The sequence below is a fragment of the Drosophila grimshawi genome, unplaced genomic scaffold (assembly GCF_018153295.1).
Source record: "Drosophila grimshawi isolate 15287-2541.00 unplaced genomic scaffold, ASM1815329v1 contig_44, whole genome shotgun sequence".
Lineage (NCBI taxonomy): Eukaryota > Metazoa > Arthropoda > Insecta > Diptera > Drosophilidae > Drosophila > Drosophila grimshawi.
The window spans coordinates 4,988,001-5,014,089 of record NW_025063240.1 but is presented as its reverse complement, the minus strand read 5'-3'; the positions used below and the strand labels follow the sequence as shown (position 1 = coordinate 5,014,089).

Genomic DNA, 26,089 nt, shown 5'->3' with positions numbered 1-26,089 from the left:
TTATATTTAATTAAAGATAGCTAATTTGCTTTAAATAATTACTTATTATTTTGAACGACCTTATCGGAGCTGTTAGTTAGATTCGAGTAGGCAATATAATATACGCTCTACGATGTCACATAACCTAGTTCTAAAATATATTTTGACAAATTCACTTCGCAAAAATAGACAAACAAATAGGATTTTGAAAATGGTGAATAACATTCGCTCCAGTTGCATGAGCAAGACCTTTCCATCTAAAGGGTTCATTGGGCGCACTTGCAAGAGTATTAATGATATAATAAACAGATATGGAGACACACGCCAGATGTTTCCTGACTGCAAATGTCGGGATTGTGGCAATTTGATTGGGCGCTCCAACTTGGACCATATGACAAACGGAGAACGGTGCGTATGTGCAATGCAGTAAAGATACCTAAAGTTGACAACTGATTGGATGTAGTGGTATTGGATGCGAAAATATGTTCGTTTTTTTTCTAATAACAATATTGGTGTTGTTTGGATTGGCCCTGTTCCTGATAAGACGTTGCAATCATGCATTTCTCTATGGAAGTGGCGGTTGTCAGTCTACTGTTTTCAGAGACTGTCAGATTATGGCTTAGGAAAGTTTTGCTTAATTGTTTATATTTCGATTGTTGGTAATTATATCAAATTTCTACTATATAATAATTTTCTATATTTTCTTCCCCACTTCCTCAGCGTAGTATCCACTTTGAGTGTCAGCGCACAATGAACTCATCTTGCTAATTAGGCCGCAGGCAATTAAGCGCCCCTTTTTGGGCGCTGTCAATCATCAAGCCGTTTAAATAATAAATCACTTTAAAATTAGTTTGCGCAAGTTGCGCAAGTTGAACGACGACAAATTAGTAAAAGTTAATTAAAACTATTTAAATTGCAAATTATTTTAACATTTTTCGCACACACACACACACACATACACCCATTTCGACATGAAAAAGCAGACAAAGAACGCCGTAGATGTCATGTAAAAACGTTGGAACATAGCTCACGCATACTAAAGACCGCAGAGTTGGAAACACCTTGAAAGAGCTCAAACCCACGCCATAGACTTTCACACCCACACCCACACACACATACACACACACACACACACACACGAGTACGTTCATGGCTTTTCCTTTTCACGGAATACTAAAATGGGGGAAATTAAAAAAAGAGCGCACCGTTGCTGTACTCGTTTATATAGATGAATGTATATATGTATGTATTTCTGTATATATGAGTGAATGTGTGTATGTATGTGTGTCTGTTTCCACCAAGTATGTACAAAAAATGTCAAGTTGTGTGCACACACTGACTGGATGGCTGGCAGGTACTCATTTCGTCCGTCCAACAGTCAGTCGGTCGCCTCAGACTGGGCGTCGGGGCGTATACGCGTGGCGCAACAATTTGCATATAAAAAGGGTTGTTAGACTTTAAATAGCGGCCTCTCCTATTATCTGCATTAGGGTAGATATGGCGCGCATTAAGATAATGTACTTACAGCTACGTTTATACTGGCATACTGGGTAAAGGGGGTGGGGGAGGTGGGTGGCTGTCACCTACGCAAAGTTAATTTATGCGGGTGTGCATCCGACTCTACGCACATACATATCCGCATCTCTATGTGTGTGTGTGTGTGTGTGTGTGTGTGTTTATGTCTCCTCCATAGGAAACATATTGAAAATTTAATTAAAAAGGAAATGCTTAAGAGCACGTAACCTGACTTAGTTAAAAAAAAGAAGCTAATTGAAACCAAATTTGCAGACCTGACTTTTCTCCCTGCCAATGCCACACATACCACCACACATGCCACCTGAAATTCAAAAGTTTGATAAGAGTAGATTAGCTTCATTGTTAAATGTTCAAGTATATTTTAGCTTTCACACACCAAGCCATATTCTTTGACTTATTTCTAATTCTGGCTTTATTTTGTTTCATTTGGAAATTTATAAAAGTTGTTTGCTGCCTCTGCCACAGCACTTTTGAAACAATATGCAATGTTATTCCTAATATAAATAGCAACAAAAAGTGGTCATAAGGAAACCGCACAGCCCGAAAAGCAACCAGCCACGCTTGGCAAAATTGTTTTTGCTGCATTGGCAGGCGAGATGCGTCGGGAACAGAAATAGCTCGATTGAAATACCTGCCCCATTTCGCATCCCTTGCCTGGCTGCATACTGTGCGTTATTCGCTTGTGCGGAGAATGAAGCACATAGCTGCTGATATGCGGCAAGCACATGAATTCCTTGAAGCTTGCTCTTTGCTCCTAGCCGTCTAAATATTTACCTAGAAACCCTCGGCCTGTATCTGATGCTTTTATTAACCCCCTTGCAAGCCGATTTCACAGAGATTCAACGTCATCATTTAAATTAGAGCCAGTCTTAGTTAAACGGCCCATTCAACCAAAACAGATGTGTATGTGTGTGTGTTGTTTATGTGTGTGTGTTTGTGTGTGCCGCATTTTCTCTCAGCACATTCAAAGTTTGACATTCGAAATTAATGAGCACTTAAGCGCACCCATAACACATTTATTTTGTAACTTGTGTGTGCTGATGACGCTCTTAGACTTTGAGTAACTGGCTTCTGTTGTGTATGTATAGAATAAGCTTCTCAAAACTGAAATACAACATAAAGCAAGAAGATTAACTACACAAGGGACAAATATATATCAAATATAAAAAAGTGGTAATCGCAGAATGTTCTAATGTTTCACTAATTGCATTTATAGTAATTTGATCCAAACTTTTGTGTAGTTTAAAAGCCAAGCGAGTAAGACTAGAAATACATATACAAATATTTTGTAATATTTGTAAATTTATCTCGTACAAATCAATCTTGATACAAAACTTTAAGTTTTGTGGTAAATATCAAATGACTTTAAATGACTTTCTGACATTGCTGGCGATCCGCAAGCAGCCGTCAAACCACCAACTATCAGTTTGAGAGTAGTCAGCCGATTGGCTGGAGGCAAATGTCAAGCAGGAAATTATGGGAGGGCCTCGGGGAACAGCAGACAAAACAAACAGGCAAAAAGTTAATTGTATGAAATCAACACACTTAAAGTCAACAACACCAACAAATGGCAGCAAATAGGTTGAGCATGTTGACAACAGTCAAGCCAATATTAGGGCCAAAAGCAAACCGAAACCTTAGCCACAGTCCCAGACCCAGTCTCAGTCTCCGCCTCTGTCTCAGTAGCAAATGTCGGCAGTGATAGCAAACCCAGCCAAGTCTGGGCGGGCAGTCAGGCTGAAGTACATCGCACAGGATTGGAGGGGGGGTGAACGGGGTGTTGCGTTGAGAAGCCAACAAGGAGAAACAGCAACAAAAAGGAGCGTAACTAACGGCAGCTTATAAGCCACAGCATCAGCATCAGTCGTGGCAAAATACAAGTAAGAAGTACAAGTCGTACGTTGCCGCCAAAAGGAGTAAAAATGATGAAGCAGCCACAGCTTGAGCTTCGGTGCACATGAAAAAGATAAAACTGCTCGAGGTGTAGGTGAGCTAAATGCTTACAAGTGCAACGGCGGGACGGCGGGACGGCGGGCAGAGTTCACGTTTTCGACGCTTCAACTTAAGTAGTTGAAGTAGGGTAAATGTTGTTGAGTTATATGCCCAACGCCCCCACGCCCCCACTTTACCAACCGCGAGAGACAGAGACAGAGATAGGGACAAAGTCAGAGTCACAGATACAAATACAGATACAGACACAGAAATACCTTGAGAGTCTGCCGTTTTGCCCTGGGAAACGAGAAAAGTCGTTCGAAAATGCTTGAGAAAATCGTGTTAAATCGCGCTCAAGTGCTAAAGTAATAAGCACTTTTAATAAATAAAGGTGAATTGTTGTCGGAGAGTCAAAGAACGAAATGTGGCTAACAGACAGACATAAACACACAACAGACACACAACTATCAGCACAAACGACATCGAACAACAGCCGAATACATATGTATGCCTCCGTACTCATGTATCTCAATTTGAGTCCAACAGCTTTCAAGTATACCAATTTTGTATACTCTAATGACTCAAATGTGCTCTCTGGGGCACATTAAAGCTTTAATAAAATATCTCAACAAGTATTTGATCAATTTCAATTTCAGGGTCTTGCAGCAATGTCGGCATGTACAATCTCAGCTACTAAATGCAAATCAAATTTATATTAAATTTTAAGTAGCATCCAGCTTATTTGCTGGCTTATGTATGTGATAGAGCCATGTGAGTACGTTATAAATAAATATGTTTTTGCCTCTTACTGGAAATCACACTTTGGCATACATAACATATTGCGTTGCTCATTTGTATTTGTATGCCACTTACATGTGCAAACAACAGTATACTCACTTAAAGGCATAATTAAAATATATTCGCATGATAAATGCTTTAACGTATAAATTAAAATTAATATTAAATACAGAAAACACATTTCTTGCTCCGGAAGTTCATATGAATGAAAACGTTGGACAAGCACGCAGGACTACTATTAAATTAAGAGTACAGTGACAACTGCATTAACTCTGCAATTAACACTAATTATGTATGTCCGTCATGTAGAATGTTGAATAAATATTAAAAATATTTATGAATAATATAGATAATCAGTACGCGATTCACATAATCAGACTGAAAAAGTCGAGGCTCGCGCTTAAAGATTATTATTAAAAGCTGAAATAATGCGTCATGTTATAATGACATTGGTTAACAATTTAACGAGATACATTTATCGACAGCTCGCTGGTATCAGCATTCTTTGTTTTCGGCTATAATGAAAATTAATTAAAACACAATGATTAAATTTCTGCGTCAATGTCAGCCATCGGAAAATGATGTTCCATTGACGTAATATACAAAATAAAAAGAATAATAATAAAATCACTCCTTATGCATAAGTATAAGCTGCTTTATATAAGCTGAAAAAACGCCTGGCTTGGAGCTTAGTTTCTGTGCAATTTAATTAAGAATGCCAGTTCTTTATTAACGCCCAATGTTATTGCATTAAAAAGAGTCCACATTGATTGAGATGCATAACAAAATTGCTTTTATGCAAATCTTTGTAGTTAAGTTGACTCAGTACTACAGATGGAAAGATTTTCTTATTCGTCGTTTAATAATAAATTGTTGCTTCAGTATAATATTATTTAAATGCCATAAATATGACATTTTTTCTTATATAAATCAGCATAATCAATTGTTCGTTCAGATTGTGCTGCTTAAGCTTTGTATGAAATATATATTTGATCTGAAAAGAAAATAATGCGAAGCACTGCCAAAAATCAGAAATTTAAACAAACAAGACAGCTCTTGTCGAAAGCAGGCAAAAATATAGCTCAAAAGAAATTTCATTATCCACATCACGAACACTTATAGTAATATTTATATTTATGTGAATATGTTTTTTTTTTTGTTTTTTTGATTTATGAAGTTATGCCAGTCGATAATTCTGAGCAAGAACACTCTTAATTGATAATAAAAATAAGCTAATTGTTATTACTCATATTGTGCATAGGTCCGATAATAATCCAAACGCTGTTTAAGAGCAGTTCGTAAAAGTATTTATTGGCAAATGTGTATACAGATGTGTACATATGTATGTATTTATGTATGTATATATATATGTATGTATGTGCGCTTCCTCTAATATACAAAACTCATGCCGTTAATCGTACTTAGACCCAGACTTTGTGCTGCCGCTGCTGCTCCACTTGGCTGACAGCCAGCCACCCAGGCAACTAGGCAATTGTTCTTAATGTTGTTGTTGTTGCTGTTGTTGTTGTTGTTATTGTTATTGTTATCCCAACCGCGCTGGACAGAGACAGGCGACAAATTGCCTGTTCCCGCGTCGAAAATTAAAACTCGTAGGCCTATGGATTACAATGTGGATTTTTGTTTGGGCGGATATGGGCAACAAGAACATATAAAAGAAACGAAAAATCGTAAAAAGATATTTTTTGTTAAAGTAGATGGGAAAAACTGGATAAAACAGTGAATAAAAACCGAGTCTAAATATAATAATAATAATAATATGAGAAAAAAGGGTCAACATAAATGGCTCGGACTCTGCTAGTAAATAAAAAGCCAACGAGGGCAAATAAAATTATTTAACAAGCTTTGAAATAAACTTTACACTCACCCATTGTACTTTAACACGCAGCGTGTCTATATAGTTTTTTATTATTATTATTATTTTATTTTTATTATTGGGCCATTTCGCAGTTCATTTGAGTTAAATGTTTGGGGTCACCGGAAATAAATAAATGCGACAATAAAAAAATCGTGCTGTAAAATCCGTAAGTTCATGGGTACAAACATGAAGCGTGTGTTTATCATGATTTTACACCACTTGGCGAATGTAATACTTTTATTTTTATTTCAAGTAATATTAGTTTAGCGATAAATCAAATCCAAGATACACTTCCATAGAAACCACAAAAATTACTTGGCATTCTTTATACTCTTATAAAAGTTTATTACAACATTCCAAAATATATATTTTTTATTTAGCTGCAGATTTACATAAGTAATGGTTGTGGAAAATGTATCCGTTTGACTATATGTGATTCTTAAAGGAAGATGTGACCAATTACACAATAAGAATAATTGTATTGCATGTTTAATGCCAATAACTACTCATCAACCAACAATATTGCTTATTTGGCGCTGTAAATATTTCCATCAGATATTTCAAAAAATAAACAGCATTTTCTCCACACACATCTGAGTGCATCAACACACAAAACAAAATAAAGGACCACAAGACACGAAGTAGTGAATGCACGTGATGCACTCAGTGGCACTTAAACGTGTTGCATAATTCAAGCCGCATTTATTCAGAGCCATTGCACTGAGCAAGCAGCCTCGAAACGGAAACGGAAGTGTAAAAGGACACAGCCAAGCAATGGAAAGCATCGTTTGATGAGTCCAAGGATGAGCCCTCAGCATATGAGTTTCCTTCTTCCATCTGCTTACCAGCTTTATATTGAGGCCGTCTGAGTATAAAAGTAAGCAGCGCGAGCATTTCAAAAGGGGTATTGGATATGAATATGGGATATGGGATATAGCCTCCATCTTGCTGCCATTTATGATCCACTTTGCTTGTGCTATGCCTATGCACACTTAAGGGTAGGAAAAAGTCAGAGTGTCGCCGCTTATGCAAAACTAAATTATGATAATCTCCAAAGTGTACCCTGTCACAGGGCGACGTGTATTATAAAGTATGTATATGTACTTACTTACTTAGGCGCGTCTGTGTGTTGTACTATGTATAAATATGTGCGCTTGATCCATATCAGTATCATATCATATCGCATTAGGGCTTATCATATCCACGAGCTTACTCAGATATATTGTAATAAAAAGGAATTTACATACACAACTACATATGCATATATGTATGCATGTATGTATGGATGTACTTGCCATTCTTTCGTACGCAAAGAGTATCTAGCATCTGGTAGATGGTAGACATGTGTAAGTTTTTATTGTGTAAACACTACACGATGCCCATTTTGCAAGATGAGCCTCATTATTATCATATGCTTACTACAGATTACACGGGACAAAAGCATATCAAATATAATGGTATAGGTGAAGCAATATTTTGTTCGTTACCAATTAAATTTATTTTACATAATTTTCAATCACAGTTACATACTACAGATTTATTACTTTACACTAACCCGAATATATATTTATTAGCAATCATTGTCTACACAACACTACCCCAAATATTTCTCGCAATGCATTCTGCAAAGATGTTGCATGTGTGTGTATCTCTGTGTGTGTGTATGTGTGTGAATGCGAGTACGGTTGTGTGTGTTGCTATTGTGGATGCGCTTCGCGCTGTTTACACTTCCTATGTCTACATTTTGCAGATTTCATATACGTCTACATTGAATGTAAGAGTATGTGTACACACACACACACAAACACACACACACTCATATATATATATATATATATATATATATATATATATATATATGTGTGTGTGCAAACTCTTACATATGTATTGTATGTATGTATGTCTGTATGCATGTACATATGTATATGTATGTACATAAGTTAACTAGCTAAACTTGAGATGTTGATGTTTTCGGTTTTCGGTTCTTTGTAGGCGTTGTGCGAGCGCTTAACATTTATGGCACAAGTTTCTTAAATCCAGCACCTTCTTGGCCAAGTTTGAGCTCTTCATAAATTGAGGGATTTACTTCATTGCACTGCGTGTTGCTAAGCGGGTTGTGAAAATGATGCGAGGCATCCGTGGGACCGCGATGCCCATTTCGATGATGCTGATGCTGATGCTGATGCTGTTGCCGGCTGCCATTCCCGGTGACTGTTACTGTGGTCCCCGTGTCTGGCCCTGTCGCTGCTGCTGTCGTCGATGTGGATGTCGTCATTGTGGCTGCAATGCCATTGTGATTGTGGCTATTGCTGCCATTCTGTGCCCCGACACAGCTGCCAGTGCTGCTGCTGCTGCCAAGCGTGTGATTGTTGCCATTCTGTGTTGTGATAGCCGACGTCACAGTAGGTAGCTTTAATTTGTATGTATGTGTGTATTCGCGTATATTTATGCGTGTAGTTCAATTGGAAAACAACAAAAGTCGACAGATAGACAAAGAGAGAAAGACAGAGAGAGAAAGAGAGAGAGAGTGAGAGAGAGAGAGAGAGAGAGAGAAACAAACACATTGCAGTTATAACATTAGAGTTTATATATTTTCACGTAAATATATGCAAGAAAAAGCTTTACAGCTGGCTTAGGCACAGATTATAGTTAATACACTCAGAATTTAATATGTCCGAGTTACAAAAAAAAACCGCAATACTAGCACAAAAATGTATCGAAAATGTGAAAGCAAGCAAAATTGTAAAGACGTAGTTATTCAATGTAATAGTTTAGATATATAAATAAAACTTGCAATCTTAATTTAAACGATGTTTTATCGTTTTTCTAAATTCTGGGAAATATTTTTTCTGAGTGTATAATTAATATGCATTATACACACCTGTACCTGCTCCAGACCACGGGTATACGTTGGATTCTCGAAAGCCACATTGCCATTGAGAGCCTTGCCATGTTGACAGCGATGGCGGCGATAGAACACAATAGCCGCTGCCGCCAAGAGTATGGCCAGAATGCTTGCCACAATGCCGCTGATTGTGCCGACGGCACTGGAGTAACTGCTGGTCGCTGAGGTCACATGCTGGTCGCCCAGAGTGAATCTAATCGGATCGGTAAGTACACTGGCACCTGCGAGACAAGTCTGCAAATTAAGCCGAGACACAGGGCAAACAATCGATTGCATGTTGGAATAGTTCACCCACCGTATGTGTTGCCAGCTTTTACAACCAGCTCGTATAGCACGTCCTTCTTCAGGCCATTAATGCTTATTGTTGTGTCCTTTACGTCGATGCGTTGAATCTCCAGTGCGCCGATGTTATTATTGTTGTTACTGTTGTGGATGTTGCCCATACTTGTTGCATTATTCATAGTGGCTTGTGTATCCATAGCCGGGTCCATCGAAGATTCGTTTGGCTGCGCCGTCGACGATGGCGGCAGTATGGCGGCCTCATGGTAATATATTCTATAGCCGTCGACGGCATTTGGATTCTTTGTTGGAGCATCCCATCTGTAATGAAATAGTTTTCAGACCGTGTGCATGGCGCCATATTATGAGTAGTAATATTGTTGCAGGCGCAAAACTTGTCTGGAATTTTAATAAATTTAATGCGAATGCTGGCATACTGAAACTGAACCAAACTGAACTGTACTGGACTGAACAGAGCTGAATAGAGCTGAGCTGAGCTGAGCTGGACCCCATCATTCGTCACCCACAAGAAGCAGCCTAACCACCCAAACAAACCCACACACGCACCCACCCTGCCAGCGAGCGCACCATACCATTATCAAACATTTGCTGTGCACAGCGAACCAATCCGAGTTTTGTGTGCGCAACCTTTGACGTTGACTAAGTGTATTAAAGTGAGATAAAAATCTCTGCTTTAATGGACTTTGCGGTCTATTAGTGCAGTCAGCAGTAGCAGCAGCCGCAGCAGCAGCAGCAGCAGACACGCACGGACTCACTGCGGAGACTTCTCTTAACACACACACACACATGGAATGGATATATAGGATAATGAATGTATTGGCTTGTGAGCAAAATGGATGAGTTCACTTCCCGAGCGGGGCAATGAAAATGAGTTTTAGGGGCTTTTGTTGGGGAACGCATCGTTGGGCCGGAAATAGTTAAGAGATTAAATTTGATACGTTTAAATGAAATGAGAAATCTGTGTGTATAAATGACCCACTTACTTAATGTTCACCTCGCTGTCCGACATCACGTTCACCACAATATTCTCGGGCGGGCCGGGCAATCGATCACGGTTCTTCTCAAAGCAACCGATGATTGTCCGGGCATACTGCAGACTACAGATCTCCTTTGAGCGCACCGATTCACCGCGACACCAATTTAAGCATTTACGCGGCACTTGCTCATCGGCGCAACAGGAACGATGATCGGATCCATCCGCCGCACACTTCATCAACTTATCAAAGTCGACAATGCACTCGGGTCGATTGTCAATGGCATCGAAGTCCACGTAATAAGTGCAGGCATCGCGACAAGTCATCGACACATTCTGCTCCGCACAACATTGCGAGACATTGCGGCTTAGATTCGGAGTGTTGCGTATACGCACCGAGACCGGTGTCGTCGATGAACCGAATGGATTCTCAGCATGGCAGAAATAGTCACCCACATCGTTCGCTTGCAGCTTACTAATCCGCAGCGACATTGTATAGATCGTGGAGACATTCGTTACGGAAACATAGTAGTTGCCACCTTGCGGCACCGGCACGCGTCCGTCGTGATCCCGCCAGAAAATGGTCTTGGGTGGCGGTTTGGAGTCCACCATGCACTTCAACTCAACCTCATCGCCGACTGAAGCGACCGTTATGCCAGCCGCTTGAATTTTCGGTGGATCTATAGAGACAGGCAGAAAGGAAGAGAGAGGGAGAGAGAGAGGGAAGGAGTCATCGGGAGTGGTCTATAAATAATGTGGCTTAATGTCATTTTTATAACTTACAGCAGATATTGACGCGTCTGGTCGCCTGCATGGGTACACCATATCCGTTGTCCGCATAGCACGATACGTGCTCCATATCCGCAGAGACATTATGTATCACCGTCACCATATGCCGCGAGGTATCCTGTCGCACCAGATGGCCACCAACGTACAGGGATATTGTGGGCGCCGGATTGCCCAGGGCCAGACACAGAATTGTCATTGAACCACCCTCGGGTATATTGTCAGCCGGATGCACTGTTGGCGGCTACCAATCAAAATGTATTCAATTGTATTATTATTTTTGTTTTAACAACATATTACGACACAGAGAAAAACATTTGCCTTAAAGCTACAGTTCAACTTTAAGTGCAACACTTTTTGTTTTCACTGCTATAGTAAATGCAATTAGAGTTTGAAATAAATTACATCCACAAATGCTGGCAAGGCCGGATCCGTCCACGCCACAAGCGTCTCTGAGGGCAGGGATGTGGCTCGCTCACCCACCGCCTCCACATAGAGCACATGCTGGGAGCTGGGCTTTAGATTTGTCATGCGTAGCCAGGCTAATTTCGTCTCGATTTTGGTAAAGCCATCGGAGTTCATTGTCTTGTGATAGACTCTGCAATAACCGGGGCTTAGTGACACATAATCTCTAAGAATTTAATGTAATCTGCCGCTCACCTATAGGTAATGCGCTCGTGAGGATGCGAATACTCTGATGGCTGCCAAGTGACCTGCATCCAGGTGGCACTGTGCGTGAGTACGGTCAGCGAATGGGGCGGCGAGGGTGCTCCCCATGTACTATTTAGATATTGTGCTGCGAAGATATCAAATCAAATTAACAGCAAGTTCAACAGCAACGACAACGACATCAACGACAACAACTAATTGCAGCACATCTGTCGACATTGACTGTCCAAGTTGGAATTGACCCGAAATGTAATGACTGCATTGACTTACCTTTTTCGCCAGCACTCGTCGTATTCAGCAGCAACATGGACGCCGGCAACGATGTGCCAAATTTTCCACGAGACACAACCATAATGCGGTATAAGGCATTCTCTTCCAAATTTGTCAAATCGATACTGGTGTCATTGGTGGTCAATTCCTACGAGTACAATTTCGTAGCATGTATAAGCAAATATTTATATACAAACAAGTACAAGCATTACACCACATCCACCGACTACAAAATATTCTGTCTAATATTATATTTAAAGGCGACAACTGATATTCAACTAGATTTGATAAAACAAACTGATTTATAGTAGTAGTAATATAGTACTTAGTTTTATAACAACTTTCTTACAGTGTCTTTCGAGTTTATCTTATTATAATGTAAGGAAATCTATGATGATGAATTTAAACTGCTAATAAAGCTGGTCTAAATAGTTGGATACATACATACACATAAAAAGACTGTATCTTTTGCTTCAAATTTAAAACATATTTTATTTTGATTTATTGGGTCTGATTTTGCAAATAAATAACAAATTTAACTTTTAATTAATATTTGTTTAATTTACGTATTTTTCTGTGGACTGTCGACTGATATTACGACAAATACCATTGAATAAATAAATATAGGGTATTTAGCTAATATAAAAGCGTCAACATGCAAGGAGTCAGAATATGTTAACACTGCATTCTGCATTGTGTGGCTGCGGCTGTGACTGCGGTTTGGCTTGATTTCGCTTGATTTCGCTTAGAGACATGTTTTCATGTTTAGTACTTTTTGTAATTGCCGTGAAGTAGCACAATTTGCGGTATTTAGCCACAATATGACACCAACATGGCAGACACTAACGTGGCGAACATTGCGATTCTCGCTGTTGAGCTCTGGCGCCATATTGTTTTAGGAGTCGTCGCCAAATTTGACAGCTATATCATGCACACATATATCATTTACAATTTATACCCACATAAAACAATGTTTATAGCATTATCTTGTCAATGCAGCAACTGACAATTGGGATACCTAATACACATAAACATAGAAGTTATACAACAAACAATACGCTGATACAGATCAGCGAAAACCCTTCATAAGTCAGCTAGCATTGTTAAATTGGTTGATTATATTTCAGTTGTAGCAGCTTTGTCCTATGGGCCATTAATTACAATTTTAGTCAAAAGCTTTTGCTGCTTTACAATGTGGTCTGCGGTGTGTCAATGTAATGGGTATTATCCATTTAATATACCCTTACCAATATCAAATGCAATCTGGGCATTATTTAACACAAATTGTCTATATTTATATGATACTTTAATGAGTTCTTGACTCATTAGCTATAATTTTGTGTCGTGACTCTTTGTTCACAATAACTACGAAAAATATATAGTATGCCTCTTTATCTTGAATTACAGTCTTTATAATTAATATTAATAATCACATTACAATAGAGTTGCAATTGCGATGTCATTTTAAATATATACGTATATATATATATATATATATATATACATATGTGTGTGTATCTGTAGAGCAATAATTGCGATATCCCATTATTGGAATGTGCCACAGTTGTGGCCCATGATGAGGGTCATCTTGAGCGAGACATGCCCAAATGAATAATTAATATGGCCACAAACACGTTCGTTGTTGGTCGCTAGTTGAGTTCAGTTGAGTTGAACAGGACCCCACTGACTGCAGTCCTTGTTGGCAGTTGCCAAACAGGACGGCAACTGTTTAAGCAAATAAATATTCAAGGGGCACAGCGCTGTGTGAAATAGTGTGGAAACCAACGCTCAGCAAATAGTTTTTGCACTTTTTGCAACTATTCAACTGGCCAGGTGCTTCACTTTTGGTATTTATTTTGCCAAAAATCACAAATTCTCTTTCCCAACGCATTTTTCAATGTATCAAATTGTTAAAAGTTAATAGTGTGCCGAATTTTTATTATTTTAGTCTTGCAAGCATATTAAAAAGTTTTTATGACCATCATTCTGGACATTCTGGTATAAGCCAACAATCTGAAAAAAGCACTAGCATGCAGTTGTCAACTAAAAGCGGTAAAAGTTACGTTCGCAAAAGTCAAGTTCATCCCCACCCCAGCCACCCCTTCTACGGCCATTCCGGACGGTCGTTGTACTTGCCAGGCACCGGACAGCAGGACAGCATTTGCGGATGCTGGTGACACGATTCTGGCGCAGACTGCCGTCGAATAGAAATTACCAAATTATTGGCACTGATTCAATCAGGCACGACGGCAGCCAGGACAGGAAATGACAATGGCACCCTGGGGAGTTTACGAAATTTTAGATTCTTTCAGTAAGACCAGCCATGATTTGACGGCACTCTTTAATTGTTTTGACTTTGAGATGACTCCTTCCCTGTCCTGCCAATCATTCAATAAACAACGCAAGTCAACAAAAGCTGGTTTAAAAAACAAATCCATCTAAATAGAGTAAAACGGAGGGAAAAATATTGAAAAATGTTGTATTTGACCATTCGGTTTTCAAATAGTATTGAGTAATCGTCGTGAGCATTATTGAAATAATTAAATAAGCATTTTTGAAAATTATCCGACCAGAAACTCAATTCCAAAGCTCTGCGGCACAAAAAGAGTTTAATTAAACTTTTATCCAATAAAAAGCTTCAAAGCACGAGCGGAAAATCGAATAGTATATTTTGCTTTGTAGCTGCAAATATTGAAACTAAGGGTTACAGTATTTCTGACACGTTCGAAAGCAATTAAGTTTTTTGTAAAAGCAATACCCGAGGCCATATGGCAACTTCACGTGCCAATAATGCTCATGACTTAACAAAGAGTTTTTGATACAATAACATGTACACACATTGCGTATATATACTATATTTTTATTTATTTTATTTTTTTTTTTAATAATACTAGGACAGCAAAAGCAACCAAAAAGCCTGAAGCCGATGCACCGAGACGCATTTAAACCAATTGACACCAGGCGGTCAAACGAAAAAAATAAAATAAGCAGAGCCAACAGCTCTGCAACAGCTGAGTCCGCTTGACTAAGCCAACAAAACCAAAGTGTACAAGCGAATGAATTTTGAGCAGAAAAACAGAAGAAGAAAAAACTAGTAATAAATGCCCGACTAGGCGATACTTTGTAGCTGGCATTAACATGGCTATAAAGACTAAAGACATGCATTTCTCAGCCTTGATCTGGTACATGTATATGCATATATCAGTTCTCTCAGATGGTAAAGCCTTTGGCATCGACTCGCCTAATTAAGTTTATCAAGAATAAATCAATTGCGTGGGTTTCTCAGTTAACACTTGTGTTAGTTGGTCGCAGATCATTAAATTTGCAGCGCATTGAAACACCTAAATCCAAAATTCATTAAATTTTGTGGGATCAGAAAGGTATGATATGCCAATAACTTAGGTAGACGTTGATATATTTAACGATATTTCTTAGGCGCTTAAAAAATAAGCTTGATCTAGTATTTCCATATCAACAAATCAGTTTCTCAGCTGTTATAGTCTTCTACATTGACGCTGCTGATTATTTTTATGAAGACAAAAATAAATTTGATGTCTAAGTTTGAATAACCTTTCAGCAAATTTAAAATGTTTACGGGGTATAACAACAACATTGGCAAATACGAATGTGGCAGCATGCTGTTAAGCGCTTCTCCAATATCGATTCGATTGGTGTCTAGTGTTGGGTGCTGACTGTTGGCTGTTGGCTGCTGGCTGCTGGCTGCTGGCTCTGGACTACTATGTGCTTGTGGCACCATGGGCAGGTCACCGTCGACACTGCCGTCACTATGGCCACGCCACATTGAAAACATTTTGCGCGTCACAACAACAACAACAACAACAACAAACGGCAGCAACAACAACAACGACACGCGACAAACATTTGCCAGTTGTTTGTTTTGTATTTTTCTTTTCTTTTTTTTTTGTTTTTTGTTGTTTGCTTGTTGTTTTTCATTTTTAGCATTTGCAAGTTTTTGAGGCCAGTAACTCCGTTGATGGCCATGGCTGATGTTGCTGGCGCAGGTGTAGTTGCTGCTGCGCTTTGATGTGTGACAACAACAGTAGTCAATAGTCAATAGTTGCTGGTGTTGTAGCTGCAACAATGCCAATGGCAATTTATATGTATATTAAACCAACTTAGGCTGCGTTCGTTGTTCCTTTTTTAGCCAGTTTTTGGTGTGAATACGATACTATTTTGCCGAGTTTTTGGTTTATGGTCACGTTTGCGATACGACATTCAACATTGGACATTCGACAGCAATGAGCCATGACAACCCTTCAAACAGTAGTCAAAACTTTAAGTTATGCCCAGGCACGTGCCTCCGCCTGGCCTACGGATTTTGTCGTATCTATTTGGTAAGTGCTTTATAATACTTGACTTTATGTTTACCTTTTATGTCGCTACATAAATCATGTTGGCACCGACCATCTTAAATATGCGTTTTCTTAGGGCAGTTTGGAATTAATTAAGTGCTTGTTCAGCACGCATAAATATTGACAGATATCTTAAGTTCGTATCCCACTTAATTCTGCTTATACCATCGCAGAGGCCACGATAATATACATATTAACTAGTTGCCATTTTATTAAATAAGTGTAGATAAGCTTCGGTGTGCCGAAGTTGGTTAATTCAATTTGCTTTTGTTTCATTTTAAACACATATGATGTACTCACATATTCCAATTTGGCAACTGTCTCGTACATGGTCATGTTATTGACTCGGCCATATTGAACGACAAATTCAATTCTATCATTAGCTTTATCAGCATCAGACACACTTGTAGAGTGCAACTGTGGCACAGACGATGACGATTCAGAAACGGTTGCAACATCACCAGCAACAACTCCTTCTGCCGCAGCCAATTCATCGCCAGTTGTCATGTCAGTGGGTATGGCAGATGGAGAGGCTTGATTGTTATCACCATTGGGTGGGGTCCATGCAACGCTTATGCTCGTACCAGTAACGGATGTGGCGTGCACATCTTCGGGTGGTCCTGGTATATTAATTGTGCCTGCAAAACAAGAAAATCGACACTGAGTTGAGTTGAGTTGTGTAAACGCAAATTTAATTGGCCAATATTGGTTTTGCTCTATCAATTTGTAAGTTAGGCAAAGGCCTTGCTTTGCAAATACTAACCGAATAAAACTGAACATTTACGGACAGCGCATTCAACAATAATTGTGTTGTTGCAGCCACAAAAGACACACACACAAGTATTACTCATTACTCACCTTCCTCAAAGCACTGCAAAATATTGCCAGCATATGATAAGCAATCGGGCACATTGGTTGGCAATGTCGATGAGGACGTCATGCCACCGCTTATAGTTGCTGCTGCAGATGACGCAGCTGCTGCCGCTGCTGTTGTCGATTTGGTGGTCAATGTAAGTGGCATGACGCCACGGCAAAGTGGCATGCATGCGTTTATTACACTCCGTCTATTGCAACACGGGCTATGGTCACGTCCACCGGCAGCACAGCGTGCCAATATGGCTAAGCATAATTAAAAAGGGGTTAATTAGAGTCACATTTGCATGAGTGGCACTTAACAGCAAGAAATTGTGGCTTTTAGCAGACATCTATTATTCAAGCTTGCTGCCTCAATTTATTGTTTTAGCAGGTTTACATACTAAGCGACCCTAATCTAAATTGCTTTCGATTTCATTAACAAATTAAGCAGCAAATTATTTAGCAACTTGTGTCAATTATAGATAACTTTGCAACAACACTAACAAAATCTTTATTAAACGACATTTAATTGTGTAACTATTTAGGGCTAAGAGGGTCCTCAACTGGCTGATGCTCCGTAATCAGGCTAGAAAATACCCTTAACCAGTTTGTATTAATTTAGGTAACGAAATCAACAGCCAGCTTTAATTAATTCCCTGGCAGAGATTTTCAATAAAATTCTCGTATCTCATATAAATAATCAAATCAATCAAATACGCAAAAAAAAGTTTCTGTTATACCATTTTCATACTTTATTTTCATCTTTTCTAATTGTAAGTCATGCCAAAATATATCCAAGTACCGAATGAATTGAATCTACTTATCCGCCCAACTCACGTGTTCCTTTTGGGATCAGAGCATAATCAAGCCCATTGTTTAAAACAGTTCCAGCTAAGTATACTCGTACTACTAAAATTACCAACAAAAAAATCAATTACGCTCAGACAAAAATCCGATTGGGATTACCCCTGTGCAAGTTGATTAATCTGACTGCTGGACTGACACTAATTAGTGTTTGCTACACAGATACATATGTGCATACATATGTGTAAGTATATGTGTGTATGTGTGCGTGTGTGTGTGTGTGTGTGTGTGTCATTAAAAGTGGGCTTAGAGATGTTACTCACGCATTTGGGCACGGCACGCCGGACCGAGATGCTCGATGTCCGACAATCGTATGTTGTATGTGCAGAGTGGAGCACATTGTGGCAGCAATCCAGATGCCTTGCAACACGTCGTCATGTTGTATTTGGTTGTGGTCCCTGTGGTCGCCTCAATGGGCAGCGTTCGACTAATCAGTCGTGGAGATGGCTCGCTCTTTCCATAGGCATTAATTGATACCACATAGAATTCGTAATAGATGTCCGGCTCCAGGCCTTCAAGGATGAGTGGCGGCTGACGCTGCAAAGTTAATTTAATTAGTCAGCCAAATCGTTCAACTAGTTGCCCATTCTCAAAGCACATGCCTTCTCCACAGTCAGATAGTCATCGCCAACGCCAAGACGACGGAACTTGACATGATATGTGGTCACAGTATCTGCGAGACGCTTGGGGTTATTCCAATCCAAAATGACAAAATTGTCCGTTTTTGCCACAGTTCGGAGCTTCGATGGAGGATCAGCTAGGACACCATAGCCTTGAAACAGGCAACTACTGTACTCGGACATGAAACGCAAGCATCTGTCGGATGAAACAGGAAACCAATTTCCAATTAGATACATCAAAACAAAAACTTTCTTCCAAGACTCTGCACTTAAATATACTATAAATTAAATAAAATAAATTATGGGAAAAAAATACGTTGTCATTTAAAGATCTCCCAATTCTGGCTTAAGTTTTTTCAGAGGTAAGTTTTGAATACATAGTTTTTTTTAGTTATTTACACCTCTCATTCCATACTTACTTAAACAAACTGAAGTCCAGGGAGGTCAGCTTCCCCGCACAGATGGGGAAACAAGCCGAGGGTATGCCACGGGCACGACAACAGGGCGTATGATCAATATTATTTGCCAAGCATGTGAAGGTGATGTTCGACCAGGGTGCACAGACCATCAGGTCCGGCAGTGTGGCCAGGTCCGTCTTCTGCGGATCACACATCTTATCCAAGCACAGCCGATGCGTCATCCCACTCGATTCACAGCAACTTCGTATGTCGGGCAACGAGGGCATCACCTGCTTGTCGGAACTACCCTCGTGGGACTCGGACACCGAAGCACTCGTATGGGTAAAGAAACGCAGACGCTCGTTGGGCAAACTTGAGCCATACTCATTGACAGCCGTTATGGTGACAGCGTACATGTTCAGCGGGATGAGATTGTCGACGATGAGAAATGTTTTATTTGCCGGCACATTGTAAAGCAATATTTGTTCATCTTTCTCATTCGATTGCTTGCCGCTTGCATCTGGTATTAGATGTCTGACCTCACCGCTCACCTCATCCTCGTCGAAGCTGTGCAATACCGTGAGGTTCACCACATAGTGTAAGACCTCTTCGGGTAGTTTTACTGGTGGTGCCCAGCTAATCCGCACGCTAGTCTCTCGCACATCGTCAATCATCACTATATTGGGTGTGCTGGGTATTAGCTGCACTCCCTTGAGAATACACTGGAGTCCACTAAGAGTGTGCTGCACACAGGAGACTCGAGTCTTCAGCTTGTCGGTGAATGGTGTGTATTCACCGCGACACATATCCTGGCACAGATCCGGTATTTGTTTCTCCACACAGCATGGCACATGATTACGGCCATCGGCCATGCATCGCACTATGCTCGGAAAGTCCCTTTCGCAGGCCTCGGGATCGATGCCCGTGGTACCGTCCAGAATATTGTGTACATTGCAAAAGCCCATGCACTGGGAGGAGACATTGGCACGCTCACAGCACTCGGTGAAATCATGGGTAAGCTGCGGCGGAGTTTGACTTGGTCGCCAGAAGCTGCGGTTGTCCTGCGCGTTGAGGGGCGGTGGTAAGAGGAATACATCACTAGATTCAGACGTTGCGGCATCTGTGTTATTGCTTTGAGCACCGGGAAGCTCCTTAACTGAATTGCAGTTAATTAAATTTAATTCAAATAAGAAAGAAAAACTGAAGGCTTGACAACTTACCTGTCAATATGTGAATGCTTCGCAATACGGGATCAGAGTTTAACTCACAGATATAGGCACCGGAATCACTTGCCTTCAGCGTCTTGATCAATAACACCCACACCTCTCCACCCGTTTCCAAATTACGTCCCTTGGGATCTGTTCACAAATTGTTAACTGCTTGCCGAGTATTTTCAATTATCAATTTCACTTACTTTCATCATGCAAAACTCGGACACGATGATCCTTTGTTACCCTCACAGTGCCTGCCGTTAATATTTCGTCACCCTTCTTCCATATCACGGTATTATTGCCCGAATTGTCAGACACTACGCATGTTAGCAGAGCGTCTTTGTTCTCGTATATCAGCGATGGTCCACCAGTTCCTAAAGCAACAATTATTATTAACAAAAATAATAAAAAATGAACAACTCAATTGTTAAAGTTAACCAGTGCCTAAATGTTTCCTCTGCCCATAGCTGAGCTATAAAATTAGACTTACCTATTGGCACACCTGAATAAACATTCGTTAATAATAGACATATTGTTATTATTTGCAGTACGAACAGCTTAAGCATTATTCCTTTTATTGCCTGTAAATAAAAGAGAATAAAGGAATGTTTAAAAACTTATCAACCAGTTAGTAACAATTATTACTGCATATTCAGGTCACAACGAGTGCCACTGGCATTTTATATAAGTATTATAAGCTTTTTCTGTTATCTTAATATTAGAAATACCTGGTAGCAACGTATATAAAAATAGAAATGTCAAAAATGCTGAAAATGCTGAAAATGGGTGAATAGCCACTGTACAATCAATAGTTTTCAATCAATTTTTACAACCTGTGAGATACATTTTGCTATTTGGTTGGGAGAGTAAAATCATCGCCGGTCACAAGCCCCTTTGGCCCGGACGTACACGCACAGCCGGATGCACCTGTCAACTGCCAACTAGCATTGCAAACAGCAATCGCGGACCCATGAACACACTGACATTGAAAACACAACCACTTGCAAGCAGCACCACTTTGTGGAGGTGGTGGTGTGGGTGGCTGTCAAAGGGGAACTGCACGTTGACGTGGTCGTTCAAAGCAATAACATAAATAAATAAAATAAAATATATACGTTCCTCTTACTCGTGACATGTTTTGTTACCTTTCCGTTTACGTGTATTTTTTGAAATGTATATATATACAAATAAAAATTTAGGTTTTTCTCTTGCTTATTTATTTTTTCTGTTGATAAACTTTTTAAAGACAGCAATTTATAGTCGCTTGATGCTGACAAGCTGCCTGTTGCCAGTTCTACGTGTTTCGTATAGACAACCGATATTGACTCCAAATCAAAATGCATTTTTACCTCATGTCAAGTTTTATAAATTCACAACTCTGCTACCACTATATAAATCTCATTTCCTTGTCGCCCCAAGAGACATGAACATAGTGAAACTGCTTCACTTTATTAAAGATATATTCATTTGCCTGTTAAATACATTTTCATTACTTTATTATACAAATTGTATCCATTTATTACCTGGTTTACGTTATGAGTCATAAATGAAACTAGCAAAACATGTCAAAGATAACTAAATACACTGTTTAACCATTAAAACCTACTGGCCATAATGTATTATATTATACTATAAAAGTTAGACACCTGAAAGCATATGTGTTATAATATTGAGCTTTCACATCGATTTTTGGGGTGGAATTTAACACATTAGTTTAGTAACATATATAATATTGTTATATATTCCTTAAATGGAGTGGAATCAATCATGTAATTCTCCTCTATTTCTCTCTGCTCTGATTGATTGCAAATACAAATATTTAAAATTAAAAACAAAATACAAAAACTTTAAGGTGATCGATCTGTCAATTACAACAGGACTACTTTGAGCCCTGCGTCGAGTAATGTCATTTAAAGCTGTCTGTATTTGCATCACCCCAACAAGCATATGTGAGATTGTTGTGTGTACTGTGTGTGTTGTGTGTGTCTTGTGTGTATAGTGTATGATGTTTTGGGGTCGTCATCACCCTGCCCCCAGTATTCAGTTCATGTCTGCTGGAACTGTATTTGTTTTGTTCGTGGCCCTTGGTAATGGCACTTGTAGGGTATCAAAGGTCGGTTGCACGTTTGCCAAGCGCTAACTGCAATTCATGACCACTGGCCAATGACAAAGTCGTCGTCATCGTCGTCGCCGTCTTCGACTATAGTGCAACACAGTAATGTCAAAGAGGGATGGTGTAGAGAACGAGGCTGACTGCTCACGGCTAAAGTTATTTGATATACGTTAAACGCATTTTAAATTGAATTTACAAAGGGTAAGCGCATACCCACCCAACGGAGTCACCAGAAAGAGGCACTTCTTTGCTCAGATCCTTTACACTTTGGGCCCATTCATAAATTGGTGAAGCGTACGCGTCGCGATTGCGACCTCACAACCCTTAGTACCAGTTGTAGGAGTCACATTTTCTCGTTTTCGCGAACAATGGAAAACGTGACAGTGACGATGATGGTGATGTTCTTGGAGTTTACAGTTTGGGATGGCGTTGGTGCTGGTGCTGGTGCTGGTGTTATGGTGACTATGCCTTTGCCTTTGCCTTTGCCTGTGGCTGTGGCTTTGACTGGTCGGGACTTGCTCAATTGCAAGAGTGACAAATTTGATTAAATTATAGCGCTATTGCAAAGCGTTTTATCTTTCGCTGGCGCAGTTGCACTCTGCCATAGTGCGACACGTACAAAGAGCCACTCAATTAATTGTTTTTGCTGTTGCTTTTGCCCTTTTCGCTGCCATTGTGCACACTCATACTACACACACTCATACTGCACACACACACACACTAACACACACACACTCACAGACACACACACAGCCATCACTCTTGCACACATACACATACACATACGCATACGTGCCTTACATGGATGACATCTTCGTCGTCGTCATCCCCCCATTGTCGAGTTAGTGGCAGTCAGCGTTCAGCTCGTTTTGACATTATAAGTAAATTGTATAACGTGGCGTATGAGTAATCTGATATGCATGCTTCGATTCCGCACCGGGGAGCGCCATGCTCGTTGAAGATGATGTGGTAATCAGTTTTGATTTTATTAGCACACCAAGCGTCAAAAAGTGCGGTAAATTTCTTGTATCTCTTACATGAGTTGCGACAAGTAAGTCGTTCCGGATGAGTTTTGTCATGTCATGCAGCACAGTGTCTCTCTCGGGTGTAATGCTTATTTCATTAGTGTGAGAGTGTTGCAAATTGGCCATGATTGTTAACCGTATTAGTAAATTTCTTTGACTTGGTTATTAATTTAATAGACGCTCTTAGCTTAATTTGCATAATCTGAGATTATGTATTATTACAAATAAGAGAAAAATAAACCTAAGTCAATTTATGAATCATTTCATTGAATAATATTCCAGCAAATAAATCAATACACAGAAAAACGTTTCCAAATTCAAATAACTTAGTTAATCTTGTTATTAAAATCGAAGACGAAACATTGCTAGAAATAGCTGAAATTATATCTAATAGAATCCAAAAAACAAGTCATACATCATTAAACATTAAGCCAGACGTTAGCAATAGCATTTAGCTGCCCTGTCCCATCTGATTCTTAATTGGGAAAAACAACAAGAGCCCCCTTGTGTCACAAGTAAGGGTTAATTTATGGGTATTTTGACGAGGAATTAAATTGTACCACAGAAGCCACAAAATTATTTTAAATTTTGCGTAATATTTTACAACAAACAGCATGGTCGACGCCTTGCCGGAGGGTAAGACAGACAAATGACAGTGGGCAAGGTGTGGCATTTGGGTTTTTGGATGCCAGATATCCTTGTTGATAAATGAAATGTACCGCAAAACATTTGAAAAGCAAACCGACAACACTTTCCACTTTACTGCTAATTCAAAGTTCAAGCTTCTAGCCACAAGAAAATGGTGAGAAGTGGCTAGTCATGAAAGCTCCGACTGCTTGCTGTTTTGCAACACTGTTGGCATGGTCCTCCTGCCAGCCTGTTCTCCGAACGTATATCCGTCCGATCATCTGACTGTCCTTTGTTTGCCTGTATTCGGCAGAAGCTACTTTATAGCAACCGTTGCTATCTCTTGTTGCCATGATTTTCGTTTTCATTTTTTTGGTTGGCTTTTAATTTTTTATTCCAGTCTTTTTTTTTTGTTTTGTTTTGGAAAGAGGTAATTTTTCTTAATTACCTCAAAATGTTTACAATGTTGCTCGTATTTTGGCCTTGCCCTTTTGGATGCCCAGATAAGGACCGCATCAGAGCGGTAGTTAAAAGTCTCCGTAGATTGTACCCTTGTGTAAAGGTGTAAAATATTTTTCGACATGGCCCAGACAAAAAACAAAACAGAACTTTACATTTTGCGAACATTGTTGTTTGTGTTTTTAAGCAGCTTTCCTGTGGTCGGCTGGGGTGTGTTTTTTCTCACAACAACACAGCGAACTCTGCGGAAAAGTAAAAGTATTGCATACTTACCGGCGGTGACAACACTTGCGACAATGTGTGCGTGTGAGTGTGTGTGTGTGTATGAGTGCTAGTCTGTATATGTACCTAAACACCTGGCCACACAGAGCCCAAAGCCAAAGAACATTTTTTCAACTTAGTGCAAGGTAAGCAACAGTCTTCAAACTATTCTCTGGTGTGGGGGTCACTCTAAATAAAATATGCATACATACATATATGCGTATAAGCATTTGGCCCCTCTCTGAATGTTAGTATACATATATATTTAGGCATTTGTTGTATATATATATATGGTTTGTATAAGTGTGTGTTGATAAAAAATTGCTTGCACGCAACGTGACAACTTTTGGTCAACACTACAAACAAAGTTGGTTATGCTGAGAAACTTTTTAGTACTGATAAGCAGTCTGCTTAGCGTATAAGCCATAGTAGATGCAAACATCTAGATCAAAGTTGCTTTTTGAGCTCTGCCAAACTTTTTGTATGCGTGTCGACGGCTATATACTTATATAGTATTTATATCTGGTAGAATAGTATGTATAAATAGTTTGTTGTTCAGTTGTTGCCTGTTTGCTTAGGGGCTTATTTTACGACTTAAGCTGTGGTTTCACAACATAATTTTGTCGCGGGAAAAGAGTTAAGACTTTATTATCAGAGTACCAAAGAAAATAAGAAGCTTTTCCCTGTTTGAATTTAGGTAAGAGAGACTTCTACAAAGTATGAGTAAGCCTGTGGTATTAAAAGCATTGTAAATATATTCACATATATTAGTAAATATGTAAATTTACTTAAATTTTACTTACGTTATAGTATATTGTAATTTGATCGATTTTTATCAGATTAAAAGTAAATGCTATTAAAAAATTTAAGATTTCCTATTGCATAATGAAAACTATGCTCAACTTTGTTCAAGGCCAGTAACAAATATTTAAGAAAAAGTTGATATCAAAATTTAAAGTTTCTTTGCATAGAAAATCAGAAGCAGATATGGTATATATATACATATATAAAGATATGTTTTTCTCAACCAAAATTCACCACACTCTGCTGGAAAATAATATAAAATGCATTTGTTAATAAAAAGGACCACAGCATGTGAATGCGTCCTAAGCAAGTATTCATAATTTATCCGAAATTGCGTATGAATACTTGAAAGTAGTACAAACGCAAGTTGATAGCTGTTTGTTATGTGTATTGTCGCTTGTTTATTTTGCTCGCTCATTTCGCAGTGCAAAGCTGCAAAACTTTTATGCACTTTT

The 26,089-nt window shown here is 39.3% G+C and overlaps 2 protein-coding genes across 2 annotated transcripts in view; both read right to left on the bottom strand.

Annotated features, from left to right (window-relative positions):
- Nucleotides 1-5,621: 5,621 nt before the first annotated feature.
- Nucleotides 5,622-6,136, bottom strand: LOC116806481 (putative uncharacterized protein DDB_G0277445). The gene is made up of 2 exons (XM_032742980.2): nucleotides 6,131-6,136; nucleotides 5,622-5,861 (listed from the first exon to the last, which is right to left on the bottom strand). Exons 1-2 carry the CDS (start codon nucleotides 6,132-6,134, stop codon nucleotides 5,635-5,637), a joined length of 231 nt encoding a protein of 76 aa, XP_032598871.1. The 5' UTR covers nucleotides 6,135-6,136; the 3' UTR covers nucleotides 5,622-5,634.
- A 1,435-nt stretch (nucleotides 6,137-7,571) lies between these two features.
- LOC6558171 (Ig-like and fibronectin type-III domain-containing protein 2) overlaps nucleotides 7,572-26,089 on the bottom strand; it is a 37,863-nt gene continuing 19,345 nt past the window's right edge. Inside the window, exons 2-17 of the mRNA XM_001985173.3 lie at nucleotides 20,836-20,926; nucleotides 20,549-20,719; nucleotides 20,355-20,492; nucleotides 19,156-20,290; nucleotides 18,719-18,932; nucleotides 18,380-18,653; nucleotides 17,256-17,516; nucleotides 16,698-17,035; nucleotides 12,025-12,172; nucleotides 11,746-11,881; nucleotides 11,491-11,683; nucleotides 11,083-11,329; nucleotides 10,310-10,979; nucleotides 9,322-9,626; nucleotides 9,003-9,247; nucleotides 7,572-8,531 (exon numbers count right to left, since the gene is read on the bottom strand). Coding sequence (XP_001985209.1) covers nucleotides 8,136-8,531; nucleotides 9,003-9,247; nucleotides 9,322-9,626; nucleotides 10,310-10,979; nucleotides 11,083-11,329; nucleotides 11,491-11,683; nucleotides 11,746-11,881; nucleotides 12,025-12,172; nucleotides 16,698-17,035; nucleotides 17,256-17,516; nucleotides 18,380-18,653; nucleotides 18,719-18,932; nucleotides 19,156-20,290; nucleotides 20,355-20,492; nucleotides 20,549-20,719; nucleotides 20,836-20,911 — 4,947 coding nt within the window. The 5' untranslated portion in view covers nucleotides 20,912-20,926 and the 3' untranslated portion in view covers nucleotides 7,572-8,135. The remainder of the gene's footprint in view (nucleotides 8,532-9,002; nucleotides 9,248-9,321; nucleotides 9,627-10,309; nucleotides 10,980-11,082; nucleotides 11,330-11,490; nucleotides 11,684-11,745; nucleotides 11,882-12,024; nucleotides 12,173-16,697; nucleotides 17,036-17,255; nucleotides 17,517-18,379; nucleotides 18,654-18,718; nucleotides 18,933-19,155; nucleotides 20,291-20,354; nucleotides 20,493-20,548; nucleotides 20,720-20,835; nucleotides 20,927-26,089) is intronic.